This window comes from Aptenodytes forsteri, unplaced genomic scaffold (assembly GCF_000699145.1).
Source record: "Aptenodytes forsteri isolate BGI_AS27 unplaced genomic scaffold, ASM69914v1 Scaffold66, whole genome shotgun sequence".
In the NCBI taxonomy this organism is placed as follows: domain Eukaryota; kingdom Metazoa; phylum Chordata; class Aves; order Sphenisciformes; family Spheniscidae; genus Aptenodytes; species Aptenodytes forsteri.
This window is the reverse complement of record NW_008795131.1, coordinates 4,181,900-4,208,103: the sequence shown is the minus strand read 5'-3', so window position 1 is coordinate 4,208,103 and position 26,204 is coordinate 4,181,900. Positions and strand designations below refer to the sequence as shown.

Below are 26,204 nucleotides of genomic sequence, written 5' to 3'. Positions count from 1 at the left end.
CAGTCTCAGTCTCCCTACACCATGGAAGGAGAACTAGGCAGGAATTCAAGACATTTTTCATTTGAAAATGCCAGTTCACTGAAACTGGAACTCTCCAGGAAAAAGTACTAGTTTTGTTGAATTTCTCATTTGGAATTTTTTTGGTCAAATAAGTTTTTTGTTTGTTTTTTTTTTTTTCTTTTTCCCTCGACTGACTTTTCTTTCCAAATCAATTTTTATTTCTAATACCTACAACAAATATTTCAGAAGTCAAAAGCAAACATCTTGACCGTGTCTGATATTTGTTCAGATCTCAAGATTGCAAAATTTTATTTTCTGTTGCAAACCAGAAATTTTCAAAAATCCTCATCAATTATTGCAAGATGGAAAAACTGTTTCCTCCCAATAACGTTTCATGTTGCCACCTGCAAACAGAGAGAATGCCTCTTCTGTATCTGATCAGCTGTGGAGCCCTGCTCCCTTTGTATTGGTAGGGTGCTTTGGGATCTTCGGGCAGAAGGTGGTGTGGAAAGGCCAGCTGCAGTTGCAGTGTCCATCTGGATGCGTCTTTCCCTGCTGCCTCCGGGGTGAAGTGCAATTGCTTTTTCCCCTTCCCCCTCTCATCTCACCAAATTAAAGCAAGAAAAAGACTCCACCAGCAAGACCTGCTTCTGGATTTGCAGTCAGTAGCCATCTCCAATAACCATCAGGCTGTCACAGCTTGAAATATATCATGCAATAGTGTATCATGAATTTCTTGTGAATCACATTGGTGAAGCAGGTTTATTTATTTCTGAGACTTTAAATCAATACAAAGTAGGTCTCTTAGTTCTGAAGCTGGGATGGAGTGTGAAAAAATCAGCCCATTGTACTCTTAAAACTTTGGGGAAAGGAGATGACAGCTATATAATTCCATTTACCAGGCACTAGGGGCTTTAATGTGAAGGTGACAGGGAGCTCTTTGTGCATTTAGAGCACCATATCTTCTAAATAAAAGATCTGTAGACTTGATAGTGGAGTATAGCTCTGACTTTAATAATCTCCAAGCATTAGACCGAGCCAATATGTTCCCAAGTCAGAAGGGTCCCCCACCGAACGCTCGTAAATTAAAAGTGCAGGAACTGCACACATTCATAGATTAGAAATGCAAGAAGTGCAGTCCGTCTCCAGGCAGAGGGGAGGTGTCTGCGCTCGCGCCGCCATGCGAATAGGCTAAAGGCTCGGGAATGGGTTTGTTCAGGAGCACAGCTCTTGCTGGCATCCTACCTCAGCTTGGTTCTCCTTTTCGACGTTGCTGCTATTTTACCTCTAATGACGTGATATATGTGGGGGAAGAGCTGAGTGATAGAAATGAACACTGTAAGATCTGTTGAGGCTTGACTGTACATAATAGCAGTAAGGTTTTAAGTTCCTACATTGTGTTTTCTGATGAGACATTCATTCTGATCATTTCTGCCTGTTTATGAAAAATAGGCTATTTATAGTATGTGCATGTGCCTTTTCTGCTTCAGGTTTCTGGCAGATAATACAAATTGTGGGATGGGAATTGCAATTATTGAAATTATTCGGATAAAAATCTGGCACTTATATTTGATATAAACACATGATATGCTCTGAATAATAACAGCACTTATGTTACATAATGATTCCCATTCAAGCCCTCTGCTGTCAATTTTTCAGATCTTTCATCTTTGATGAAACATATGAGCCAATCAAGTTTGCAGCCAAACCAGCTTTGCAGTGAATGTCTCAACTAACTAGCAGCTCAGTTTCTGAAAAGGAGCACAGAGAAAGCAGCTGGTCATCATGAGTTTGAGTGCTAGAAAATTATTAATATGCATATGACATGCCTATAAACCTGTTGAGGACGGTCTTTTAAAGGCTGAAAAGGCTGCTAGAATCCTGGCTCTCCTTTGTACTTTCCAAAAGATGCTCTGAAGTAAAAAGAGATGCGGTTTCCATTACAGTAGGGAGAGTGGCTTTCGGAGGACCAAATTAAATAAGTGTTGACAATACTGCCTATGTATTTTGTAAGCATGTGGTATCAAAGGTTGCATTATCTGGAAAATAGTGTGTGTTCTTGCAGTCACGGGCAGAGCTTTAACACGTGCAGTTCTAGAACTAGCATTGCCTTCTGACCGCTTCACCAATGTCCTCATCCTTCTGTTGAGGTGGGGGCACAGAGGAAGCATTTTGTCTGGTGTACCCTGTGAAATGCGCTGCTTTCTGCACACTTGAAAGGTTTCTCTTCAGGAGCAAAGGAAAGGGAGACTGAGTGGCTCATCCGAATACGACCTGGGTCCCTAGTGATGGGGAGGCTGTTCGGCATCAAATACGCAAGGAGTGGGTGGTGGCAGTCCTGCTTTGGTTATGGTTAATGCTAGTGCTTGAAGGGGTGGCAGGGGAAAGACTACTGGTGTAAGGGAAAGCGGACCTGTTTGCTAACACCTTCCAGTGGAGGGAGGCAGCGCTTGCTGCACCTCACTCAGAAATGTCAGACCGGCTGCTGCTGAACTGGAAAAAGGAAATTATATCCAAAATGCAAAGGCACTGGGATAATGTGCAGGAATGGAGTAGTAACAGAAGCGAGGGGTCCCCACTAGAGACTTCAGAAAGGGCAAGTTTGGGATCTCTGTGTGGGGCCGGTCACCCTCAGCAGCTTCCTTTGACTGGTAGCATGTCAAACTCCGGGTGGACAGAAACAAGGTTTCTGGGTTTCTGAGCTTTCATGGGGTGGAAAGAATTTTAATTTAAAGCAAATTTTCTGGTGCCAGAAGCTTACTGTCTGGTGCTTTGCTGCTTGTGGCTGCTCTTTTTTTGTCTGTTTTTGCCATCAGATTAAGCACAAGATCAGAGGTCAAGTATTGCCAATATTCAGGTATATGTGTATTGTGTATCTCAGCTTTAAAATCCTGGAACCTGTTCTTTCCCACCCCTCTTGCTGGACCTTTCTTGATCTCTGGTCTGTGGCAGCTGACTCTGGTAGCTGTATCTTTGACTGTTCCCTTGAGTGCCAGTAACCTTTCTGCTAGGAAGGGCCTGCTTCGCAAACTTAACCCTTCCATGCATGTGTTTGGTTGTTAGACAGATGCCTTCTATAAGCCTTGGGCTAATGCTACCTTCACTTCTTAACCTCCTACTTTATGTGACTTGGTGTACCTCCCTGGCAGACCCAAACTCTCAGGGTTTGAAGTTGACCATTTTGACAGATCCTGGTCATATCAGATACTGGGTTTAATCCTGTGCAGTCTTTTCTCCGAGTTTGTTTCTATCATTACCTGTCTAACTGATTTAGCAACATTTCTAAATCCACTCGTGCCTCTGCTGCCCATGTGTCTTATTGAGGAATATCTGAATCCTTTAATTGCAGAAGCATCAGTTTTGGACTTCTCCAGCAGATGTATTCTCTTTCACCCTTGGATAGTTTCTTGCAGAAACATTTATACAGCAATATGCATTGCACCATTTAAGATTGTTAATTGGAGATTGAATTACTTGTCAGCCTTTAAAAATGTAGTCCTCTGAGGTCAGAGATGAGGTGGTTAGCACAGCTGAATGGATGAGCTATTGCATTCATTTTTTTCTCAAGCCCAATGATCATTGTCTATAAGCTGGCTAGCCCTTCAGTGCCTTTTAACCTCTGGCACCCAATTCAGTCTGCAGCTGTATGTGTGAAACAAGTTGGCAGGATCTCTCATCGTTCCTGAGAAGACAGAAGAGCACACGTGCAGAAGCAGGTTAGGGGACCAGTATCCCCAGAAGACAGCCTCTTCAACCCCTTGGCTGCACAGTTTCTGCACTGGGGAGCGGAGTAGCTTGCTTTGCATTTGGACTGTGCTTAAGTCAGGGTCTGATTTAGAGCTTGCGTGTGCCATATTACATGTCCCTCCTGCTGCGCTCAGCACAGGTGCAAGTGCACATGTGTGGACATATATGTCATACAAATGAAGGCAGCGAGCGCTCATTGGTACAACTTTTAAATGCAGCTTGGGACTACGTTGCCTCTGCTGACAAACACTGACAAGTAAATACTACGCTCGCTCAGTATTACAGAGGGATTTCATTTGCACAGCCCCGCACAATGCTCTGCCACTTCACTGAAATGTCTGGAGCACTCGGGAAAAGGAACTGCATATTTATCTTGATCTCCAAAAAGGGATTTAAGGGTGAGAGCAGGCGGTATATTAGACTGTTTTCATTGCCTGTCAGCAGTGGTAAACCTGAGCTGTCTACAGTGTCTCTAGATAAGCAGCAGCAGAGGCCCATTTTGCATGTACATACGTTTGCATTAGTTCATAGATGGGGAGTTTAAATCCTCTTTATTTTTATTTTCCTCTGTGGAAAGCATTTAGCTAGGCTTGTACCTGGCATCTGGAGGCCTGTGCTTTTCTTTTCCTTGAACCTAAATCTATTATGCTGCTGTCTTTTCTACCATGCCTTTTCATGGCACTGATTTTGTTAGAGGAAGATGAAGGTGTTTGAGCTCAGAAGGGAGACCCAGGAACATCTCTGTGCAAAACCACAACGCTTACATTGACTTCTAAATTTTTGGGCTAGTTGCATAACTTCTGTGCCTCGGTTTCTTCTGTACGTAAACCTCGACTGACATCTGTCTCACAGGGAGTTTTGTGAGGATCGTCCAGTGCTTGTAAAATGCTGAGTTTTGTGAAATGCCGGACCACCGGGCCTTTTCTCCTCCAAAGGAAAATAAATTTGGAGTTAGCAAATGATAGTGTTGTGCCTTACCGGTTAGGCGGTGCTTTAGATGGGCACAGTGGCTCCCTGACCCCAGCTGTGATTAACTAATGTTGTACAGGAAGAAAGCTAATTGGTCCAGTGTAGTTTTATAACCAGATCAAAATTTTCTATTTTCATATCCCTTTAGCACCTTCTTACTTTCAGCCCAAAAGGTCAAATCCTGAGAAATGTGGAGTTCCTCAGTACTACGGGTGGAATGAGTTATGTCCTGAGCGCTCATTGTAGGATGTCGGGATGAGGATTAAGTCAGACCCAAGCATCCCTTCCGTAAGGACTGGCTTGCCTTGGGCTCCGGGCTGCTCCTCTCTTGGGGTAACCCTTCTTCCTAAAATGAGCTGCGCTGGTTGTTTGGTGGGGGAGGGCAGGTTGTTTGTGTGTGTTTGAGGAGGGGTTTTAAGATCTAAATGAAGCAGGTATGTAATGCCCTCTGTCTGTTAGAAAGACTCAACCCATAAAAATAACAAACGGCATGTATTTGCTAGAATGTCAAAGTTATGAGTTTATTTTGTAATGATGTGCTCCTGCCTTCATGAGGTAAACTGGCCGTGGCAGAGGTGTTATTAGTAATATGGACTCAGTGGAGCAGAAAGCCGAGTGACCGAGAGATCAGTGTATCAGTCAGTGAGAGGGCAAATGGAAAGAGACAGCAGGAGAATGAGAAAAGAGCTGCGGTGCCTGGGCTGAGATTAGAGATGGAGCCGTGCAAGAGAATTGGAAGCCCAGCAGTCAGAGTCTTATCCTTTGCAGTCTCTCTAAGGAGCTGGTGGGGCTTTGTCTTTGCTATACTCATCTTTATGCACGGTGTTGTTGTTTTCCTTAGCTAAAGGTTTAAATGGGTCTACCGTACCAGTCGTCTTAGTCGGAGCAATTTTGAATTGGTGAGCTGAGCTCGGGTCAGCACCCAGGAGACTTGGTCACATATCAGCTCCATTGCTGCTTGGGGAAGGGCAAGTCGTATAACTGCCCCCTGCCTCAGTTTCCCCACTTGTATCATTCCCCTTGGGGATCACTATTCACAAGATCTTGCCTGCACACAGGGCTTGGGAAGGTCTATTGTGAGTGGTTTGCTCCATCCTTTGGTGTTGAAGTGATCGTGACTTGCTGCAGGGATGGGCTTGTATGTATCTCCTTAGTCAACACCTCCTTGTCACATCCCATCCTCTGACAGTTTTCCTGTTTTTCTTTCAAAAGGTGCTTGGACGAGAAGTTTATACCTCCAACAACCAGCTGGGTGGGATCCAGATAATGCACAATAACGGAGTGACGCACGGCACTGTGTGTGATGATTTTGAAGGAGTCTACACTATTCTGCAGTGGCTTTCCTACATGCCAAAGGTAATTCTTGGCCCTGCAGGACTGCAAGGTGCCATTACCTATTCACTTTGGTCACAGGGTTTTATGGGGTGGAGGGCGCTCTGCATCCGTGGGGTTTTTTTCTGTGTTTGTATGGTGCCTAGCAAAATGGTTTAGGCTCATGATCAAGGCTGTTAAGCGTTATGGTATTGAAGTACACAAAATAGTTTTTGTCTTAAAGTGCTGCAGGAGCTGGGATGCGGGGCAGCCTGGCACTGCCTTGGGTACTTTTACATCACTCCCCTGGTGTGCTGCCCTCAGTTCTGGGCAGCAGGATTTTATGTAAGCAGTGGATTGTCTCTTACTGAAAAGACTCTAAAAGTTCCCCTCTGAGGCAGTAATTTGTAGGTGTTGATGTATATGTGTAAGTCTCTGGGCTCTGGGCAGCAGGATTTTATGTAAGCAGTGGATTGTCTCTAAGACTCAAAAAGTTCCCCTCTTGAGGCAGTAATTTGTAGGTGTTGATGTATGTGTGTAAGCTGCTCAGCAGCCAGGAAGGCAGCAACAAGAACACGCAGGTCACCTTCCTTCAGGAAAGAGTGCATAGAATGAGTCAGGTGGCCTGGTCACCTTTCAAAAATTAAATTGCAACCCCTCACTGATGCTGGCTATGCCTGAAGTTCAAGAGCAAATGAAGTACAATGTATGCCATATGATGCCAAAGGAGGGTTTGAGAGAGTGTATGGAGCACCTTGGAAGTTTCTTCAGGCTCTTGCCAAGTCTCTGGGATCCCATCAGTCGAAGGGTTGTGCAGTGTGGGAGAAAGAGGACTCCGACCAGGTCCTTTAGAGCTGGTGTTTGGTGCAAAGCCATGCAGGAGAATTACTTTCTTCAATATTTTTCTTTTTCCCGTAGAGTGTATACAGCCCTGTTCCAATCCTCAAAGTCAAGGATCCTATAGACAGAACCATAGAGTTTGTTCCTACCAAGACTCCTTATGATCCTCGCTGGATGCTGGCTGGACGCCCAAATCCAAGTACGTAGATCTTTGGTGGCCAGGATGTGCAATAACGTGTCTTGTTTCAAGACTGTTTGTCAAGGCTTTATGTCTGCAATCCAAATATATTTCAGAGTTTATAAAGTAGTTAGTTCTAAACAATTTTAATATAATATATAAAAATAGCATGTAAATTCTGAGTGCTTGAGGACACTTACAATTATTAGTTACTTTTATAGATTTTCTCTTTTTCTTATGGTTCAGAGGAAAGTCCGTATACAAAGGGTCTGTATGCTAAAGGAATCACAGTATTCCTGCAGATCTTGGAGAATAAATTGTATTGGAAACGCTACAAACCACTGAACCCCCATGCATGCTTTTGGGGTTGTGCAGCCTGTGTACAAGCTGCAAACTGGGTGACCATTATGCCTGCTGTTATTAATGAGCTTGGGGGGCTAAAATGAGATCTGTGATAAACTAAGTTTTCTGGTTTTGGATAATATTTTTTCATCATCTCTCAAGTAATTCATCCAGCTGTCTGAGTGCAGCTAACGCTGGCTTCCAAATCGAGTGACTTCAGATTTTAATTTAGTGGAAGCGTTAAGGAAAGCAGATGATTCCCTGTGATAAGTTAAAGCAGATATCTCCTAGGTGAAAAGTTAAAGCCATTTATTAGAGGAGATATTGCCGTGATATTCTTCAAACTGACGCCCGACACGAGGCCAGAATCTAAACGATCAGCTTTGGGCTCACGATAAAGAGATAATTTTGAAATGGATGGTCACATTTTACAGTGGGGCCACAGAGGCAAGGAATGTAGAACACAGTAATTACAAGTTTGGTCTTGATAAAACACTCTCCATCCTGTTTAAGTCAGCAGAGGTTAGCTTGCTTGGATCTCCACTTTTAATTGGTTTTGGACTTGGGTTTGCAGAAGCAGAGGTACTTCTTCAGATTAAAGCATTCCTCAGAAGCTGTGTGCCAAGGGGTAAAGCTGGGAGGGATTTTGGGTTTGTTGGGGTTTTTTTGCAGAGCTTCATGAAGCCCCAGTGGAAAGCAGGTGTCCCCAGAGAGTTGTGATTTCTGTAATTGTCTGGGTGGGTAGAGTATCTCGATGCCTTGACTTTGGGATATACAGCTTACACAGGTTGGAGCACTGCAGAAAGAGAGCTGTCTGCAAATCTTACTTGTCACTCCCCAATCCAGCATCAGCAGTCAGCCCAAATGAAAGCTCTTTGTCGTGTCCTTACCTGTTCACTGGAGTAGATCCAAGCTGAAATATTGGAAAACCTTCCTGCCATGGTCTTCCTGTCTGGAGAGTGGAAACAGTGCCATGCCACTGCACAGGTCGGCTTAACTCATTCATAGTGTCTTTTGTGCCCACTTAAGAAACACACAGGGAATGTAGAGAAATACACAGTAAACTGCCACCCTGCTTCCCATAGGGGTAATTGTCATCCTGAGAATTTTATTTGAAGGAATGTATGTGGATTGTTAGTGGACAGATCTATTGTTGCGTGTGGGGGTAGAGAGGTATTGTCAATATATTGGAATTTGTGATGCAGGAGGAACCCCAAGTCTGATACTGCACTGGCTTTATAAAGGGCAAATAATACTAGTTCATAGTTAGCGTGATCAGGGTAATCAAGCCCTCATACTTCAGGGTAGAAGCTGATTGTCTGCAAGGGTCAGGAAAAGTTTATTTCTCTTAGAACTGCACAGTCACCTTGGTGATGTGCTCTTCAGGAACAGTTTGATTTCTCTCAAGCGTTAGGAAGTTGCTGCCTTCTTTGGGCAAGAGAATAGGTCTGATAGCCTATGGGCTGATCCAGGACGGTGACTCTTAAAGCATGCTTTAGTTAGGGAGAGCTGCATCATCTGGTGTCTTCTGTGGAGCAAGTAGGCTTTTGGTATCAGAGTACTTCAGTTTTTCTAAAAGAACATGTGAAACATGCTCAGATGTGTGGTCTAGTTTTAAAATATAATAGAAATTTTTATATTTAATTCCTGAATTTCTTCAGCATTCTTTTTTTAAAGGAAAGATTAGGCAGAATCAAGAGAAAAATGTGAGGTAAGTTTTAAAATAGAAATAGGCATTTTGAAAAAAATCTTTAATGACTTTACCGCCTTTTGACAAATGTTTGTAGTGTCTTGAAAAAAACAGTTATTTATTTAAAAGCATGCAAAGTCCCTCTGCTATCCGAACCCCACCGTTTAACAATAAATGATGCTTTTGCTGATAAATGACTGTCTTTATGCAGACTAGCAAATGAAATAAGACATGATGGCTGAAGGCAGACAAATGCTCAGCTGTCTAATGTTCCCTTGTATTATAATCTATTTAAAAATAAATAAATAAAAAGACAGCGCCAAGTTCTCCAGTTGGGATTTTTAAGCAAGTTTCAATTGCTCCTTTTATATTCTCTCTTCTTTCTTCCCTCCCTCCTCCCTCCTCTGATATTTCCATTTTTTTCCCTTCCCTTTAGGTCAAAAAGGACAGTGGCTAAGTGGTTTCTTTGACAATGGCTCGTTCCTGGAGATCATGCAACCCTGGGCACAGACAGTTGTGGTTGGTAGAGCAAGGTAAATTCCAAGAGGCATTTTAGACATTTGTAGAAATCAAGTTTTTGTTATGCTTTGTGTTTTTCTAGAACCTCCCTTGAAAGTTGATGGCTATAAGTAAAAATAAGTCATTACTTGAATAGGATACTTCTTTACCCCACGAATGAAGTATGGTCTGATCGTTTCTCCTGTTTTGCTTGGAGGTGACAGCTTTAACATGCACAAAAGCCAAAAAGAGAGATATTGTTAAAAATTATGGCAGACAATAGATGCTACCCTAGGTAGATGGTTGCATAGTGAGGCCTTCTTGCAGCTCTGACTTAGTTGAAGGTACATTACGCCGTCTATTGTTTTGCAGTCTTATTTGACTTGAAAGAAAAGTTCAGCTAAAACTAGAGCAAATTGCAAGAAACTGCATAGAGAAGAGCTTAACGTTGAGGTTTGCGTGGAGTAACTTGCAGCATTTTCCAAACCAGCACCCGCCATACCTGATCTTAGTTGTTTTTCATGATGCAGAGATGTGTAGCTCCAGAGACCTGTGAAACTTGCCTCCTCCCAAGGGGAGTCACTTCCCCTTACCTTGCTGTGAAGTGGCACCTCTGCAGGATTCTAAAATGTTCCCCATTGCCTCGAGATTTAGATCCCTGCCTTGAAAACATTTGCAGCCTGGGTCATTCTCAGTGTTGCAGGTCCGTGAACTCTCAGAGCTGGCAGGAAGAGGAAGCCTGGAGATAGAATCCTGCATTCTGACAGAATGCAAATCACAGCTAGGCTCAAAACCCCCTCGATCATCTCTTTTCTAGTTTCTTTAGTTTTTTGCCCCCTCAAAAATGGCACTGTGAGTTTCCTGATCTGATTGTCTACTTCCTTTCAGAATAAAGCCATTTTGAAAGAGTACATTTATCTCCCTTGAGTTTCCACTACAAGTGGTTGAGCTGTCCAAATGCAGCATGCTTATCCTTTGTCATTCCTCAGACTACCGCCAGCTCCCCTCTCAAGACAGAGCATCATATTCTTGCCTCCAGCGGACTCCCAGCTCCTAATTGATGTCAGTGGTTTTAGTTAATTGTCAGCCTTTTCTTTTTTTGTTAACAAGTGAGAGGAGAGAAAAAAACCTGAAGAGCCTGAATGGGATCCTGGAGGCTTCAGGTGTTATGCTTAATGAGATACGGTCGTGCCTGTGCATGACGGGTGTTCAGAGTGCCTTAGTTCCTAGCAGAAGTCTGCATTGAAGAAACATCTTTTATATACAGATCTTTCACCTCCCGTACTGTCAGTATCACAGTGTCAACAATCCAGAGCCAAATTACCTGATAATCCTTACAATCTTCTGGAAATCCTGTGGCCACCCCTGGGGTCTGACTCCCTCAGCCTCCAGCTGCACCAAACTGGTGATGCAAGGACTGACCGTAGTACCAGGATATCCCTGGTGATGCTGTATTTGATTACCAGAGCATTCAATGGGAGACAGGGAGAGACACCACTGTTCCTGAAACACACAACACAACTGGGATAGCCAGCTAGGCTCCCAGCCAGCATAGCCATGAATCAATGCTGTTTCTTATCTCCATTATGTTGATAGCACACGTGGGCCCAGAGTATTTGGCACTGGGAGCTCCCATTTCTCTTGTAGACCCTTTAAAGCCACAGCTCTACAGAGTCCTCCTAATGAGGGTCAGAGAGCCAGAGGTCGTGCTGTGAGATAGCAAAGCTTATGGCATTCACTAGAGCTCAAGTGCAACATCTCAGAGGATTCTGTCCATTCTGGACATCTCTAAAATGGCCATCAGGACCTATGTTAATATGTTAATGAAATGCTGCATAATAACTGAAGGAGGCTTCCAGATACGAGGGCATGCTCAGCAAAATGTCCCTCTGCTGCTCTTTTCTTAAGACTTTCGAGGGTCTTTAATGGGTTTGAAACTGCCCTTGGACTATCCTAGTGCAGAATGTGATACAGAGAAACATACCCATTTCCTCAGATATCGTATCAGGGCAGGAGGAGTCGTCTGTGCTCAAGACAGAGCAACATGATAGTGTGTGGGCTGCACAAGCCCAGCTAGAGACAAACTGCTGCTGAGCCAAAGGGGCGTTCGTGTGCAGGTGCAGCTCAGCTCTGCCTTCTTGGAGTTTCATGTCTCTGACTGACCACTGCTGGTCCCAGGGGTCTGAGTGCTATTACCCCTGAAGATCCTTTCCACTCAGAATATTGTCTGATCTTTATACATGGTTGAGAGGAGCCGAAAATACCTGCTGACTCCACTCCTAATTGTAGCACGTAACCTTGGGGTGTCCTGTGACCTTTTGATACACTTCGGTATATTTATCCGCCATCTGTGACACTCTGAAGTTTTATCTCACAGTGTCCTATAATTATTTAAAGGCTTTTAGGTTAAGCAGTATACCAGGGGATGGGGGGCAGGCGGGGAGGCACGGAAATCAATGATTTGGCAAAGCTAGAAGGTCTCTGTCCAGGCCCATGCTCAGCTTCACTTGCAGTTCCTTTCTTCTGACAAATTCCAAGTTGCTTTAGACTCTCACATACAGGTATATATAATACAAATGAAACTGACTTCTTTCAAAAGCAGTGGCATTTTGAAAAAACAAATATGAATGTATTCTTCTGGGATTGTTACTGTAAGTGCTGCCAAAACTCATCTTTTGTATGTATGTTTGGAATATGTGTGCTGTTGGCTGTAAATTGTCTTTTATTATTCTATGGCAACTTGTCCAGGGACACACTATAAAACAAGATGTAGCATCTTCATGTGCTAGCCTGATAAAATTTATATGAAGTATAATGGAAAACAGAAGTTGTTTTGAGCTGTTTTCAAGTTCAATAAATAACTGTAATACTTGGATAAAGATGTTCTTTATTAGGTCACATGGGCCCTAATATAGAAGTTATAAGTTACCGATTTAAGACGGCTTCTGCAATTACGGGTTTCTAGGCAGACTCTTAATCATAGTGAATGGGAATATTTTCAACCCCCTAGCGCACATAGGCCTTGTCGCTTTTTCCGCCTGCAGTGCGTGTCATCCAGCTTGAGGTGGTTGAGGAGAGAGTGTAGGCTCTGCTGGGACTCCCGTCCTGGGAGTAAGCGGTTGTCATTGGAAGCAAGATGCCTTTTGTGTAAAGGAGTGGTTAGATGCTGTGGAAAGCAGAGCTGAGCATCCTCCCTAGTGCCGACGCTCCCTGGTGCCTACGCTCCCTGCCCATCCCTCTGCCCTGCACCCTTCCCACCCTTGCAGTCATCCTGCAGCAGAGGCTCTGGGGAGGAGGTAGACGGACAAACCCAAACCTTTACCCATCATTCACCCTAACCTCTTGGGAGAGGGAGTTTTTGTAAGCAGTGGAGGTTTAGGGTGGCTGAGACATCAGCATTGCTTAGACATGCAGCCTGTGGATGTATTTCATCAGCTAACAGTGCTTGTGAAAAGGGGGATTGGGAAGCCTTGGATCTTAGTGTTTATTTTTCATGGTCAAGACCATCAGTATCAAAATCTGTGTGGTGGCAGGTGAAGGGTGGTGGAGATGTAGCTATATCATTCAAAATTTGGGCTTTGGTTTATTCTATTTAATTTTTAGTGAGCTATGTGCTAATTTTTAGAACTAGATTTTGCTTTGAGAACTGTAAATTCTACTCTGAAATTCTCCAGCCGCATGCCTGAACTCTTCAAAAAGGCCAGAATGCTTCTTCCACCGTTTGCTTGCACTATTTGTCTCTCTTGAGTATTTTGATGCAAATTGGAAAAAAATTCTAGTTGTGTAACAATAGAAATACAAATTTTGATTTGTCTCTCCTGTTACCAGGCTGGGAGGAATACCTGTAGGAGTAGTTGCCGTAGAAACGAGAACGGTGGAGCTTAGCATCCCTGCTGATCCTGCAAACCTGGACTCTGAGGCCAAGGTAGGTTGAACGTGTGCTCGGTTGCTTGTTTGTCCTCTGCAAATGTCTCTGCGGAAAGAGCATTTGTTTTGATGGGATTTTTTTTGTGTGCCAAACGTGGGACAAAATGTATAGCCGTTCCTTGATGGGGTGCTAATGCATGGCAGTTGCTGGGAGGAGTGAATGGACAGTTGTGCTGGCCATTTGTACAGGAGACATTCCCCAGCAGTCCTGCTTCTCTTGTGACTTAGGTGAGATGCAGGGACTAGGGCCCAGGAGATCTGGCAAGCAAAAATCATTTCCCTGTTCTCTTGCTGTGACCATAGTGTTTCATGCTCTTTCTGCTCTGATGTTTTGCTTTTCTCTTTCCTGATTTCACAGCTCTAGCCCTACATCATCTCTTCTGGGTTTTCTCCTTTGCATATCCTTTTCTCTCTCTTCTTCTCCTTCACCTTCTTACAGCAGTCATAGTATCAGGTTTTCCATACCATCTCTATTCCTCTTTCTAGCTACATCAGTGGGAACACTCCTGTTGATGTTGGTCACAGGATTGTCCCAATTTTTCTGTGGGCAAGCAGATCCTAAGCATTTCACGTGCTGTGTTCCTTGTTGTTGGTTCCACATCGCAGCTCTTGTTGCATCCATTTCTATATTTTTGTGCTAACTCTTATGTTAATGTAAGTGTTTCAAGGCTTAATGATCTTTTTTATTCCCAACAGATAATCCAGCAGGCTGGTCAGGTGTGGTTCCCTGACTCTGCCTTTAAAACTGCGCAGGCTATCAATGACTTTAACAGAGAAGGGCTGCCTCTGATGGTCTTTGCTAACTGGAGAGGCTTCTCTGGTGGAATGAAAGGTAACCACCAATTTGGATCCCCTTTTAGTGTTGTCCTGTAGCGCGGCTTGTCTTTTACTGCTCAGGGCACTGCTGCTGTTCCCCGCTGCGGCATACCCACTAGCACTAGCTCCACCGGTTTAGCATCCTGAAGCAGTTCTCGGGGACAGACCAGCAGTGGGAGCATGTGGCAAGGGACAGAAACAGGTCATGTCTTTGGGCAGCAGCTAGCTATTGGATTGGCTTAACTGTGGTGACAACTTGTACCCATAAACTTGCAGAGTGGGTCTGCTTCACCCGTCTTTGATGCAGTCTGCATGCAGACCCCCTCTTTCATGGCAAGTATGTGACCTCCCTTAGAAATGCTAATAAGGGGATACTTTTCTAGGCCTACCAGAGTCTTTGGACATGTCAGCCCTCTGAAATCATGTCAATGCTCTGCTCAGCTCTGCTGAAAGGCAGTTGTGATCGTTGCACAACCAGCTGCAGGACAGGGACACTCTATGCTGCAGCAGCTGTGGTGAAGGGTTTCATTCCTCTCCTCCCCATGTGTGTCTTGTCTTAATAGACACGTAGCAGGAATGACATAGATTATGCAAGGTGCAGATCTGATAGCAAGTTCTTTTCAAAATAAGCAATGCAATTGTATTTTAATATGTACCCTCATACACAGTTATAGGAACTGGCCAGATCACCTGCAGTGAGAACAGGTAATTGGATGCTAACAGTGGTCTAGTTGCTAACAAAATTTACAGCTGCCAACCTGGGCTAATTAAACACTAATCTCAGGAAACCCCTCTTGCTCGGAAAACTTTATATCCTTCTGCCTCAGCTTAAAATTGGGGCTGGATGAACCAGCAATATTGCATGTCAGAAATGTATAGGCATATTCTGTCAAGTGAAAACACTGTCTCGTTGATGATTTTTCCCACTGTAGTATTGTCCTATCAAGGACTGTCTCCCAGTTGACTCTCCTGGTGGTAGTGATGTTCATATGAAGTGAACAGTTATAAAACTGCTGAGTTAATATACCAGCAGTTAGATTTTTGCACCACGTATTGCTACTTTAAATTTTGTGAAGTGCTAAGAATGTGAGATTGATACTATAAAATTTAAATAAGTAAAAGATTACGGCCTCTTACCTGCATGTGGCACTTAACAAACACAGAGGAAAAGTTACAGATGCTCTAACACAGTAAAAATTCCTGCTCTGGGAAGAGTGGCAGGATGACAAAGGCTGTGTTGCTCTGCTGTCTCATTAGCAGGGCAGAAAGCAATGCCATTGAGTTTGCAGATGCAAAGACGGAAGATGGCAAAAGATGGCAAAATTCTTTCCTCTGGAAAATACCTGTTACCTTTCAGGATGGTTTCTGCTCCATGCGCTGCTACTGCACTCCCTTAGTGACTTCGTGACTTTCCCTGCCGCACAACTTTTGGGGAAGTAGTTGATTAATGAATGCTTGGTACAGTTACAATATTATTTTGCCGTACTATGTTGTGAAATCTGTTGACTTTGTCAGTGCCCTTTGCTGGGTTCCTCAGAAACTGAGTTTAGCTTTGGAGTTGGGACCAGAAGCCCAAGGTGGAAAAGGCACTACGAGGACGCTAATAATTTGTATTGCATATCCCCAGCCGGTAGCAGGAGGAGGAAGGAGAGTGCCACCACAGAGGAGGGAAGAACAGAGCCACTGCAGTTTGCACCTTGGTCGGTGCATTTTCCTGCATACTGTTCGCTGTTGGGGCCTGCGTAGCAAGCGTTGGGCTCTCCTGACGCTCTCTCTGTTTCTTGGGGAGTTGTTTGCAGTTTTGGTTTCAATGCTGGCTGGGGATTATGCAGGGAGGGAAAATAAACAATTATGCCACCCCTCAGTGCACACAAACACACTGCCAGGAGCCGACTGCACTGTGGGTAAAATGACTCCAAAATTGTGTGTAATGAGTAGGAAAAGATTAGAGACAGCTCTTGCTATGCTGAAAATTGACATTAGCGGAGGGGGAAAAAAAAAGAGAGGGAAAAAAAAACCCCTCTCTTTCCTAGTCGGCCTAGGAGGTCTAATTCAAGCCATAAAACAAATAAATAAATAAATAACATAAATAAAGGCATATCACAATGGTATTGGTGGTTTCCCCAATGAGCTCTATCTGGCCGGAAGGCTATTCAGCATAATGCAAAATTAAATTATAAAAACTGGCTTGAATATTTAGATGGAGGAGCCATTTGGAAGTGGTTTATTTAGACGAACCGGCAGTGACCCACAACGGGGAGACATCAAGCGTGAAATTTACTGGAAATTAGCACCAGGGTCTTGGACTCGGCATGAATAGTTTGATAGCATGCAAATCCCCGCGACATTAAACTGCAGCGCTGCTTGTGCTACAGGGTCACTCGCAGTTGGTTTTTCATGTTTTACTTATGATTTTTTCCTGGGACAGGTTATAAATAACAATAAAAAAAATTTCAGGAGAATGAAAAGGCTGTTTTAAATCTCTGATTACCTGGATGTTGAATGACAGTATTGCTTGTATGTAATGGGTTTATAAGGGACATTATGTGTCTGCAGCCAATATATGCCTGGTGTTTACCTTCAGGTCCTATCTGATAATCCAGCCAAGCTGATGAGATCCGTTCCAGCTTTGGAGGTTCAGGGCACGCTGCCCGACACTATAGAAATGCAAAAAGCTGTCTGTAGCCTTTCTAGCATGCTTGATGCATCTGACTGCCAATATTTACACATACAGTGTAATGATAACAGCTTCCAGCAGATTTCATGTCTGTGTGTAGTAGACGCTGATGCACACTGCAGCTGAGCAGGCAGGCAGAGAATGTCAAAGTGTGCTGCGAACACTGTCTGCCCTACTGAGTAACGAACAACACTGCTCTTCCTAGAGGACTTCTGCAGCATTTCTGTCTTGCAAGTGGCTTATTATGCAGAGGTCTGAATTAATACAGGAATTAAATTTGGCCCACAAATACAATATTTAATTTTAATTTTTCCAGTCTCAACATAAGCAACTTCTTTGCAAGAACAGTTGTGCAAACAGCCTGCTCTTAAAATGTGTGTGGTGTTCTTTGCTGCACAGATCATGATGGAAGCGATTGGGTTTTGTTTTAAACATAGTAAGCGTGTTAGTTATAGTATTAACAGTTTATAAAGTCTGCACCCTACCGAGGCACTAGGGCTGCACAGGCAGCTCAAGCACAGAGCAGTGGGCACCACTGAGACCTGCCATCATTTACCACCTGCAGCAGTTAAGTTTGGTGCACTGTTTTCCATTGTAAGAGTGGAGAGTGCAGCAAAACTGCAAGTAAGAGGCAGCTGTCACAGTATGGCAAATGTTTCGTAGTTCCACACTCAAATACAATATTAACGTAAATCAGGGAGGTTGCGTGTTCTGGTGATTGGGCATGGGGACTACAGGCGAGTGTCTTGGGTGGTCTTTGCAGTATTTTTATGATCTTCACAAACTCTGCTTATATTTTACCTCTTAAAAATATACATTCTTTAAGAGTCCCCACTCTGCTGAAGTGGTAAGTGTAGGCAAATTGAACGGTTGAGATGGCGGGAGGGGAAAACCCTGCGGAAGAGTAGGCTGCTGTTAATGCTAGAGACAGTTCAGGAACCCTGCCGTAGCCCGTGGACACTGCAGTTCTCCTTGGCTCATCTCTGGAGCTCAGCAGCTTCTGTGGTCTGGAGCTGTGCATGGCACCATGGAGACCCTTCACTGGTGGCAGTCAGATTGACTCTTTCTTCTTTATTTGGGCAAAACTTGGTCTCCATTAGTGGAAGCTGTTACCTTAAAAAAAAGGGGAAATCTTCTACAACAGAGGTGTTTACAGCCAAATCTGAAACTAGTGCAGCAGCAGGTCCATTGACCTCGGTGGAAGTTTTGAGCGTGCAGGAGAAGCCAGCAGTTGGTGTAAATCCATGTACAAAATATTAAGCTAAGGCTGCTGGGACGTTACAGGAAAATAAAGTGCTGCATTGCAGGATCCCAAGAGGAGTAACTGTGTACAGAACCGCATAGCGGTAAAGTTCATGCTTCTGGCTAGCTTTGACAGTCTGATCCTGAAAGTATTGTAGGCACAGAAATACTTCCCTGACCTTGCTGATGCCACCTGGTAAACCTGAAAGAGATTTGGAGCTATGCACAGAAAGCGTGAAGTTTCTCTCAACCTCCCTGCTCCTCCTCCCTCTGCCTTGTTCAAACAAGTAGCGCTTCTTTTTTCTACGCTTAACCTGAGTAAAATATATACCCTTGGCAGGAGTGAAAAATGTATTGCTAATTATACAATTATTTTATTATGTAGCACTAGTAAAAAATGTCTAGTAAAGAATTAATTCAGTTAAAATAATTTGAATCAAGCAATTATTTTCTTAACACTAGAATTAGCTGAAAGTACTTCAAGTGGTTTATTACTAGCACTAGATAATAAAATAATTGTGTAATTAGTAATAAATTTGTCACCCCTTTTGAGGTCTTTTTCTTTGCTCAGGACAAAGGAAAAGGTTGGAGTTTTGTTTGGTTCTTAGTCCCCACTGTCTCTGCCAGAATTTATGTTTATTCGCAATTAGAGGAAATAAATTGTTCTTCTCTACATCAGCATTTGACATTGCTAAATAACATGAAACTCCTTTTCTTGGGTACTTGGACAATGACCTTGCAAATGAACTGGAGAGATCACATCAGTGCCTATGGTGCTAATATATATATGTGTGTGTGTGTACACACACTTTATGTACCCCTCTCTTGCTTGCTTTATATATGTTACTGCGTGTGTATATATGTAAGAGTGTGTGTGTGTATTTCCCAAAGAGTTAAATGCTTAGTTATGTTCATGTTAATGCTTAACATTAAACTGGTGTGAAATGACAAGGGAGCCTTGGCTGGAGTCTCTTCCCCAGAACAAGTGATTGTAAGGATTTTAGATGAATAAAAGTGTCTCAGTCTTTTAAGACTGTTACCGAAGGCCAGCATGTGTGCGTGGTACATACATGCAACCCACTTAGTTTTTCTGCTCTATGCGCTGGTATTTTAATGGCCAGAAAAAATTAGGCAAACTGGGAGGCACTAAGCAAAGAACAAAAATGATGAAGGGGATTGAAAATACTGTCCTGGGAGACATGAGAAATGAATACCTATGGAGTGTCTAAGGAAAAAAAACAAACCACTGAAAAGCCTACTGCTATTTATAGCAAGCCCGAAGGAGTGGAGAGATTATGTAGGGTGATGCAAAGAGTAGTAATATGAAATTGATGGGGATGAGGAAGGAGGGGAAGTTTGGCTGAATACTGAGGAAAATTTCATCTGTTTGGCTGTGGAAATGCCCCTAAAGAAGTAGTAGATTTATTGTTTGGGATTTCTAAATGAAAGCTTTAAAAAGCACTGGGAAAGAAACAGTCCTGTGTGAATAAAGAGATGGACTAGAAGATCCTAATAAGTATTTTTCATTTCTTGTATATTTGATTTGATACTTCTATGTATAATTATATGTAACAAAATATATATATTCGAGGGTGCCTGTTTCCATTACAAACTGTATCCATTGTAACCTAGATCATCTCATACAAATTCTTTTGCCTTCCTTTTTTATTTTTTATTTAAATCACCTTGGGGCTGATATTTTCAATGTACTGTCTTTACACAGTGGAGCTGTTCTTATTAATTTTGAGCAAAATGCCTTAAACAAATCTTAATGCAAGAAGAGAAGAATGCTATTTCACTTCTGAACCCTTCCCACACGCTGATTTTTATAAAGATATGCAAAAGGTCTGCTGCCGTTAGGTGTGCCATGTGCGTTACATGAATCATGATACAGGTCCACGGTAGTAAGTCTGAAATGGGGCAGCTGTGCTGGTATTAAGTACAGAAATACCCGACCTGACTTTCAGAACTGCTGAAATACTCATTGGCTTGGCTGGAAAGTAGGGGATGGATTATCTCCAGGACACATGGTGTAGGACTGGCTGGTGTGAACTGAGGACCCTGCAGTTCACGTTTTGTGAATAGATGTGGTTGCGCTGGAAGTAACCGGACTAGATCTCCAGAGTGGAGGTCCAGTGTCTGGAAGCAGGACTGATGTGGGAACATCTCCTTTCTCCGTCTGTCTTGCCCAGGTCCAGATAACGCCAGCCAGAGCTTGCAGTATGGTAGCAGGAGATGGTCAGAAGAGCTGAATAATTGTGGTTTTTTCCCAGTTTGACCAAGCGTGGCAGGGCTGAAGCACTGACATGCTGCGACTTCAAGCGCTGTGTCCTTTTTTGCAGACATGTATGACCAAGTGCTCAAGTTTGGTGCCTACATTGTGGACGGCCTGAGAGAGTATCATCAACCCGTGCTTATTTACATCCCACCGCAAGCGGAGCTGAGAGGAGGATCCTGGGCTGTTATTGACCCTACTATTAATCCTCGTCATATGGAGATGTATGCAGACCGAGAAAGCAGGTATGGCAGCTTTCTCCTCCCTCTGTAACCACCTGCTTTGAGGCATAATTACCTGGCTGAGTGGGAAGCTCTCAGTTAAGAGTGTGGCAGTTTGTTACTGAAATGGCCTGACCACTTTCCAGTTGTAACCCGTGTCTTGGAGGAGTTTGCTGTGTAGTGATCACAGCTAGGACAATTCCAGTCGTCTCCTGACTCAGACTTAGATGGGGGTAAATTCTGTAGCCGGTATGAGCCAGCCTCTGTGAAGGTTCATGACTAACATTCACAAAGCCCAGGGAGATGTTGGTGCTGAGGATTTTTTTTTACCGTTCTGATATTTCCACACACTGCTTTGCACTTTGAAACAAGTACCTGTGTATACAATTTTGCAAATTAAATAAATGTAAATAAGTGTGTACTTTAAAATCCCTGAGTGTTGTACTATCTGTCATGGGCACTTAGGTAGTTGCACTTTTCAAATTAAATACAACTTGGGTAAGTGAAGTTCTGGTTAATGGTGGTTCAGGATATAAAACTACAGGCAAACTCTTGGAAGCAGATTTTTAAAAATATTTTAAAGAATCTCTAAAGTATAGAGATACTGAATCATTTGGAGGAAAAAGCCAGCCCTACCTGGGCTATCTGTAGCAGATAGAAGGAACGTGTATGGAAGGACAGCATGAATATTGTACTATCAGGGCATCCTCTCAACTCCCACCATTTCAGCAGGGCAAAATTCCTGGGTAGCTGTTCCAGGGGGAGAAAAAAAAGCATATATGGGGAGGAGTTGAGAAGATGCCCTTTCCAGATGCCCATTTCCCTTGCCTTTCCCAGCTGAATTTTGCTCCTGGTGGGATCCTTGCCTCTCTCTCTCTGTTCTAAAGAAGCGAGACAGAGACACCTGTGGTCTGTTGGCCTCGGTATTTCCTGCGTCTTGAGCAAACATTGTCTAATCTTCGCCTCCTGGAACTCAGAAGTTTTTGCTGTTCTTTTCCTACTTAGAAATGTGGAGCCTGTATGCTTCACAGTCAGACACAGCGTGAGCAGGATTTCTACAAACTACTTCCCCCACCAAGTGTTTTTGGGGGTGCATGCTGGATCAACTCCCTCCTGCTGCTTCTGCCCCATACCTTTCTAGGATGCTGGCCGTGTGAGCTTGCCTCTTGGAAATCTCAAGCCAGCTCCCCACCTTGCAAGACAGGAAGGACAATGTGTGGTTTGCAGAGCTGTAGTTGGACTCTAGAGGTTTTGAGCTCCAATAGCCAAGAAAGAGATTATTTCACAAAATATGTCATCCTGTCCCTAAGTACCGTTACGCATTTGTAATAATTCTCATCGCTGTTGCTGTTCCGTAACCCTCCGCGCTGACCTTCCTCCTCGTCATTACTCCTGCCCTCACAGTTAAAGACTGAAGTGATTTTATTTACCCAGCCCAAGTTTCAAATCACGTGCTCCTCTGTCTTTGACCTGGGAAGTGGGCAGGATCTCTAATGAAAATGGCTGGTTAATTAGGTTGTTTCATAAAGCTTACCTACCTTTTGAAAGAGCTTTCAGGTGACAGCTTAAAAGAGACTGCTGAAGAGCATTGCTTGTACCAGGCTGAACTATATACTGTTGGATAGACGTGTTTTCTGTGAAGCCTGGTGTGCATTTGTGGCATTGGATAAATAATAGCTAAGATTCTTTCTTTCTTGTTCTCTCTTTCTCTTTGTTTTGTCTCCCTCCCCCTTCTCTTCTCTTCTTTTTTTGCATACTTTCTAGATAACATTGAACCATTCCGTTTTGTGTTTCCCCTTGTCCGATGACCTGAAAGTGCCTTTCTTTTCTCTTTTCCCGTCACTGATCAGAGGAGGAATCCTGGAACCGGAGGGGACAGTAGAAATCAAATTCCGCAGGAAGGATCTGGTGAAGACGATGAGGCGAGTGGACCCCATCTACATCCACCTGGCAGAGCGGCTAGGTACGTCTGCGCAGGGGCCGGCAGAGCAGTGATCCGTTCAGCTGGTGGCTAATGAATGTGTTTATAGACCTTAAAAAGGGGCACTGAGGCATTTTATCAAATTCATGATAATTTTTATTTACTGTCATCTAACTTGGGAAGAAAACCAGATGAGACAAGCTGCGTGTATGTACATGTGAGAGAGATGATATTCATGTGCATGTAGCATACCTAGGGTGTGTGTAATATAGTGTCTTTTTGAACTGATTTTTAAATTTTTTTTTAATTTTTTTTATTGAATTGGTCTTACAACAGACACTACAGATGCTTGAGTCTAGTTTCCATCTCAGCAATCGCTCAGCTCACTAACAGCTTGTGGGCCAAACCTTCAGCTGGTGTCATTTGGCGTAACTAAGAATTTGGTCAAAGACACTTTGGGCTGCTGGACTATCACTGTGTGTCTGAGGTAGTTTTGAGTAATGATATGTCTGCTCTTCAGTTTCAAGAAAATGAAAAATATTCTTCCCCTCCTCAGTAAAATACGGGGCGATGTGCAGTGCTCAGTGGCTAGCACGTCACTGCGTGTGTTGTATTATTACTGTGCCTTTCACTCCAAATGATCCCGGTGTCTGGTATATACCCAAACCCCCAAAATACAGAGTGGTCAGCAAAATACACTTAATATCAGATATGTACTCTCTCAGGGGAATAGACTCTTTAAATAGCTCTTTACTAGCTCTTACTATAAGAGTATAATCTTTTTTACCTCCAAAATTGACTACATTTCAGTAGTGGAAGAAGCATGCTACATCGGTATGGTTTGAATTTATAAAGCCTTTTGGGATCCTTCAGGAGGAAAAGTGTTCTGCAAATGACTGATAAATCGTGGCTATTGCTGCAGTTATGTTTTATTATTTGGCTTTTTTTAATTTATGGCAGTGCAACAATTTATATACAAAACAACCATTCTGATATGCCTTGGGAAGAGAATAATAATTGTAAAGGATGCGGGGAGTGTTAAGAATCAGACTGCTTGCTGAAAACTAGGTTCTTACCGATGTCTTTGATAGCATCAAAGACATTTTCTCTCTTTTTTTAATGATAGTATTTTGACACTCTCTTTGTTTTCTCTCACTGTGCCGATTGCTTTCTGGAGAAGAAGCAGGTTAGCAGGTGTTTTGAGTTTTGCAGACCAGCACAAGGCAGCAGTTTTATCTGAGTTCAGATCTTGCTCGTGTACATCATGTGTTACTGCGTGAGAGAGCGGACACAGATACCCAGATGGATGGATGTGTTGTTCTGTCTGCCTGTGTCTGTTGGAATTAAAAACCAGTTTTAATGTTTGTAGTTGCAGCAAGGAGGCTCTTTTCACAAAACCTCACTTTTGACCTATGTTAGACTTGACAGTGTCCCTGTAGGAGCAAACGGATAGCGTGACCACACCAAATCGTGGAGACCCAGCACAGGGTCCCAACAAATGCTCTCTCAAGGTGTTTCACACTTCACAGTTTAAAGGCTGCAGTCGAGTTCCTTATGCAGTCAGGGCTCACAGCTGCATCTCCTGCGGGTGTTTGCACCTCTGCATCCGAGGCAGGAGACCTGCCTCTCCAGTGCGCGAGTCTCCAGGGGAAGGAGAAATCAGATGTGTGGTTAGAGAAGGCAATATGCTGAGCAGTCAGCTCAGGTCCATGCAGATAAATGGCACTACGGCAGGAGCGCTGTTTCTGAGAGTATTTACCTTCGTTCCACCATAACAAGCACTGGCTCTGCCGACGAACAAACCAGCCTACTGCCTCTGCAAAGAAACGGTGTCTTCTGTGTGGCGACTGCTGGATGAATCCTTTCCCAGGAGCAGAGTCACTGGCTGCGGACAAAGAGTGCTGCCAGACTGTTTAAATCCTGAAGCGGTGGAGGAAGGGGGGGAGCAGAGCAACGCGAGCTTAGTCACTGTCAGGTGGCCCCTCCAGAGGGTCCGTCACCCAGGATGGGTGAGGGTGGTGATGCCTCCAGAGCACCCTTGAATCACACCGGTGGGACCTGCATCAGCATCCCCAGAAAAAAATGCAGGGAGAAAGAGGGGATACAGTTTTCTGCCAACAGTCTCAAAAATCCAATGCCACGGCTATGTGAGGAGGCAGGAATCTGTTCAGGGTTTTTTTCCCCTCTTCCTCTACAGGGTAATTACTCCCAGCAAACTCCATACACTTTAATTAAAATGACTGCAACACAAGAGCAAGTCACTTACAACTGTACATACAGAGAGCTCTAAAAGCTTCAGTCACTGATAAGCATCTCACTTAGATGGCTCGAAATTGCTCCCAACATCGGGCGATCATTGCTGTTGTTTTGCCACTAATTCAGTACCATAGCAGGAAAGCCAAGATTGCAGGACACAGTGAATTGCATAATTTTTTTTTTGCTGGTTTTCTTTCTGGCCAATTTAAAATTTGTCAAAGTCGGTCTTCTTCTGGATCACTGCCCTTTGATATTTCGCGCACTCCATTTGCCACAAACAAGCCGCAGGGCCGCAGTTCATGCTGACTCCAGCAGAAGCAGAGAAAGCTCCATTTATCTTACACTGCCTGCTGAATTCTTACTCATTAGCTGGGGGTTCACTGCCTCTCTTTAACCCCTGAATGGCTGTCATCCCTCCCTGGAGCTGCTGAATAGCGGGGGAAAAGGGAGATGCTCTCAAACGTGTGCCTGTTGCAGAGGGGTGGGGAAACAGGGTGACTGTGGTCTCATTCCAGGTGTCTTGAGACACTGGGGTTGGACTTGCGATTGGGGAGTGTGAGAGCAGAGAAGGCTGGCAGATACTGAATAATTTGACATAAATCTGTTCATTATCAATTCTCCAGCACTATTGCTGAAATGTTTATTAGCCCCATGTTTTATTAAAATGTCACTCAGAGTTGTGCTATTACAAACCAGCAAACAGTGCGGAGCAAAGGGTGAGGAAGGAAAGGATAGCCCTTATCCTGCCCAAGAGCACATTTCCACACTGAGTAGGTGTGCAAGGAGAACGGTGATTGCCTAGAAATGTAGGAACGATTCAGATTGCAAGCCTCAGGCCATAGTTAAAAATCTGGAGATTCAATTTTATTTTATTTATTTATTACAATTAGAGTAGAACATTTAGGAGTGGAATAAAAATTAGCTTTGTCATGCAGATTCTGGGCATGTAACGTGTCAGTTGCACGGTGTAATGTATGCAAAAATTTGGTGGAATATGAATGAAAGGAATGGCAAAACGGCTCCAGTTAGAGCGAGTTTGGATATTGCATTTTCACATTTCTCTTATCAGGTATTTATCTCGTAGTAAAAGGGAAGCATCTGTTTGTCACCTGATACATGTTGTAATAGTGTGACTATCCTCTTCAGCTGATCCTGCGAAATAGTTGGCTGTGTGCTGGCATGCATCTTTAATTTTATTTGAAATCATATGCCCATTTTGCATTTGTCTGTATACATTGTACAAGGCGCGGGGGGGGGGGGGGATACAGCTCCACAAAAGCACAACAGCACTTTG

General features: G+C 43.6%; 1 protein-coding gene across 2 annotated transcripts in view; it reads left to right on the top strand.

The window, feature by feature from the left end:
* ACACA (acetyl-CoA carboxylase alpha) overlaps positions 1–26,204 on the top strand; it is a 140,157-nt gene that overhangs the window by 99,441 nt on the left and 14,512 nt on the right. For both annotated transcript variants that reach the window (XM_009278242.2, XM_009278243.2), the window contains 7 exons: positions 5,929–6,072; positions 6,946–7,066; positions 9,514–9,610; positions 13,404–13,500; positions 14,199–14,334; positions 20,580–20,757; positions 22,584–22,696. In XM_009278242.2, coding sequence (XP_009276517.1) covers positions 5,929–6,072; positions 6,946–7,066; positions 9,514–9,610; positions 13,404–13,500; positions 14,199–14,334; positions 20,580–20,757; positions 22,584–22,696 — 886 coding nt within the window. The remainder of the gene's footprint in view (positions 1–5,928; positions 6,073–6,945; positions 7,067–9,513; positions 9,611–13,403; positions 13,501–14,198; positions 14,335–20,579; positions 20,758–22,583; positions 22,697–26,204) is intronic.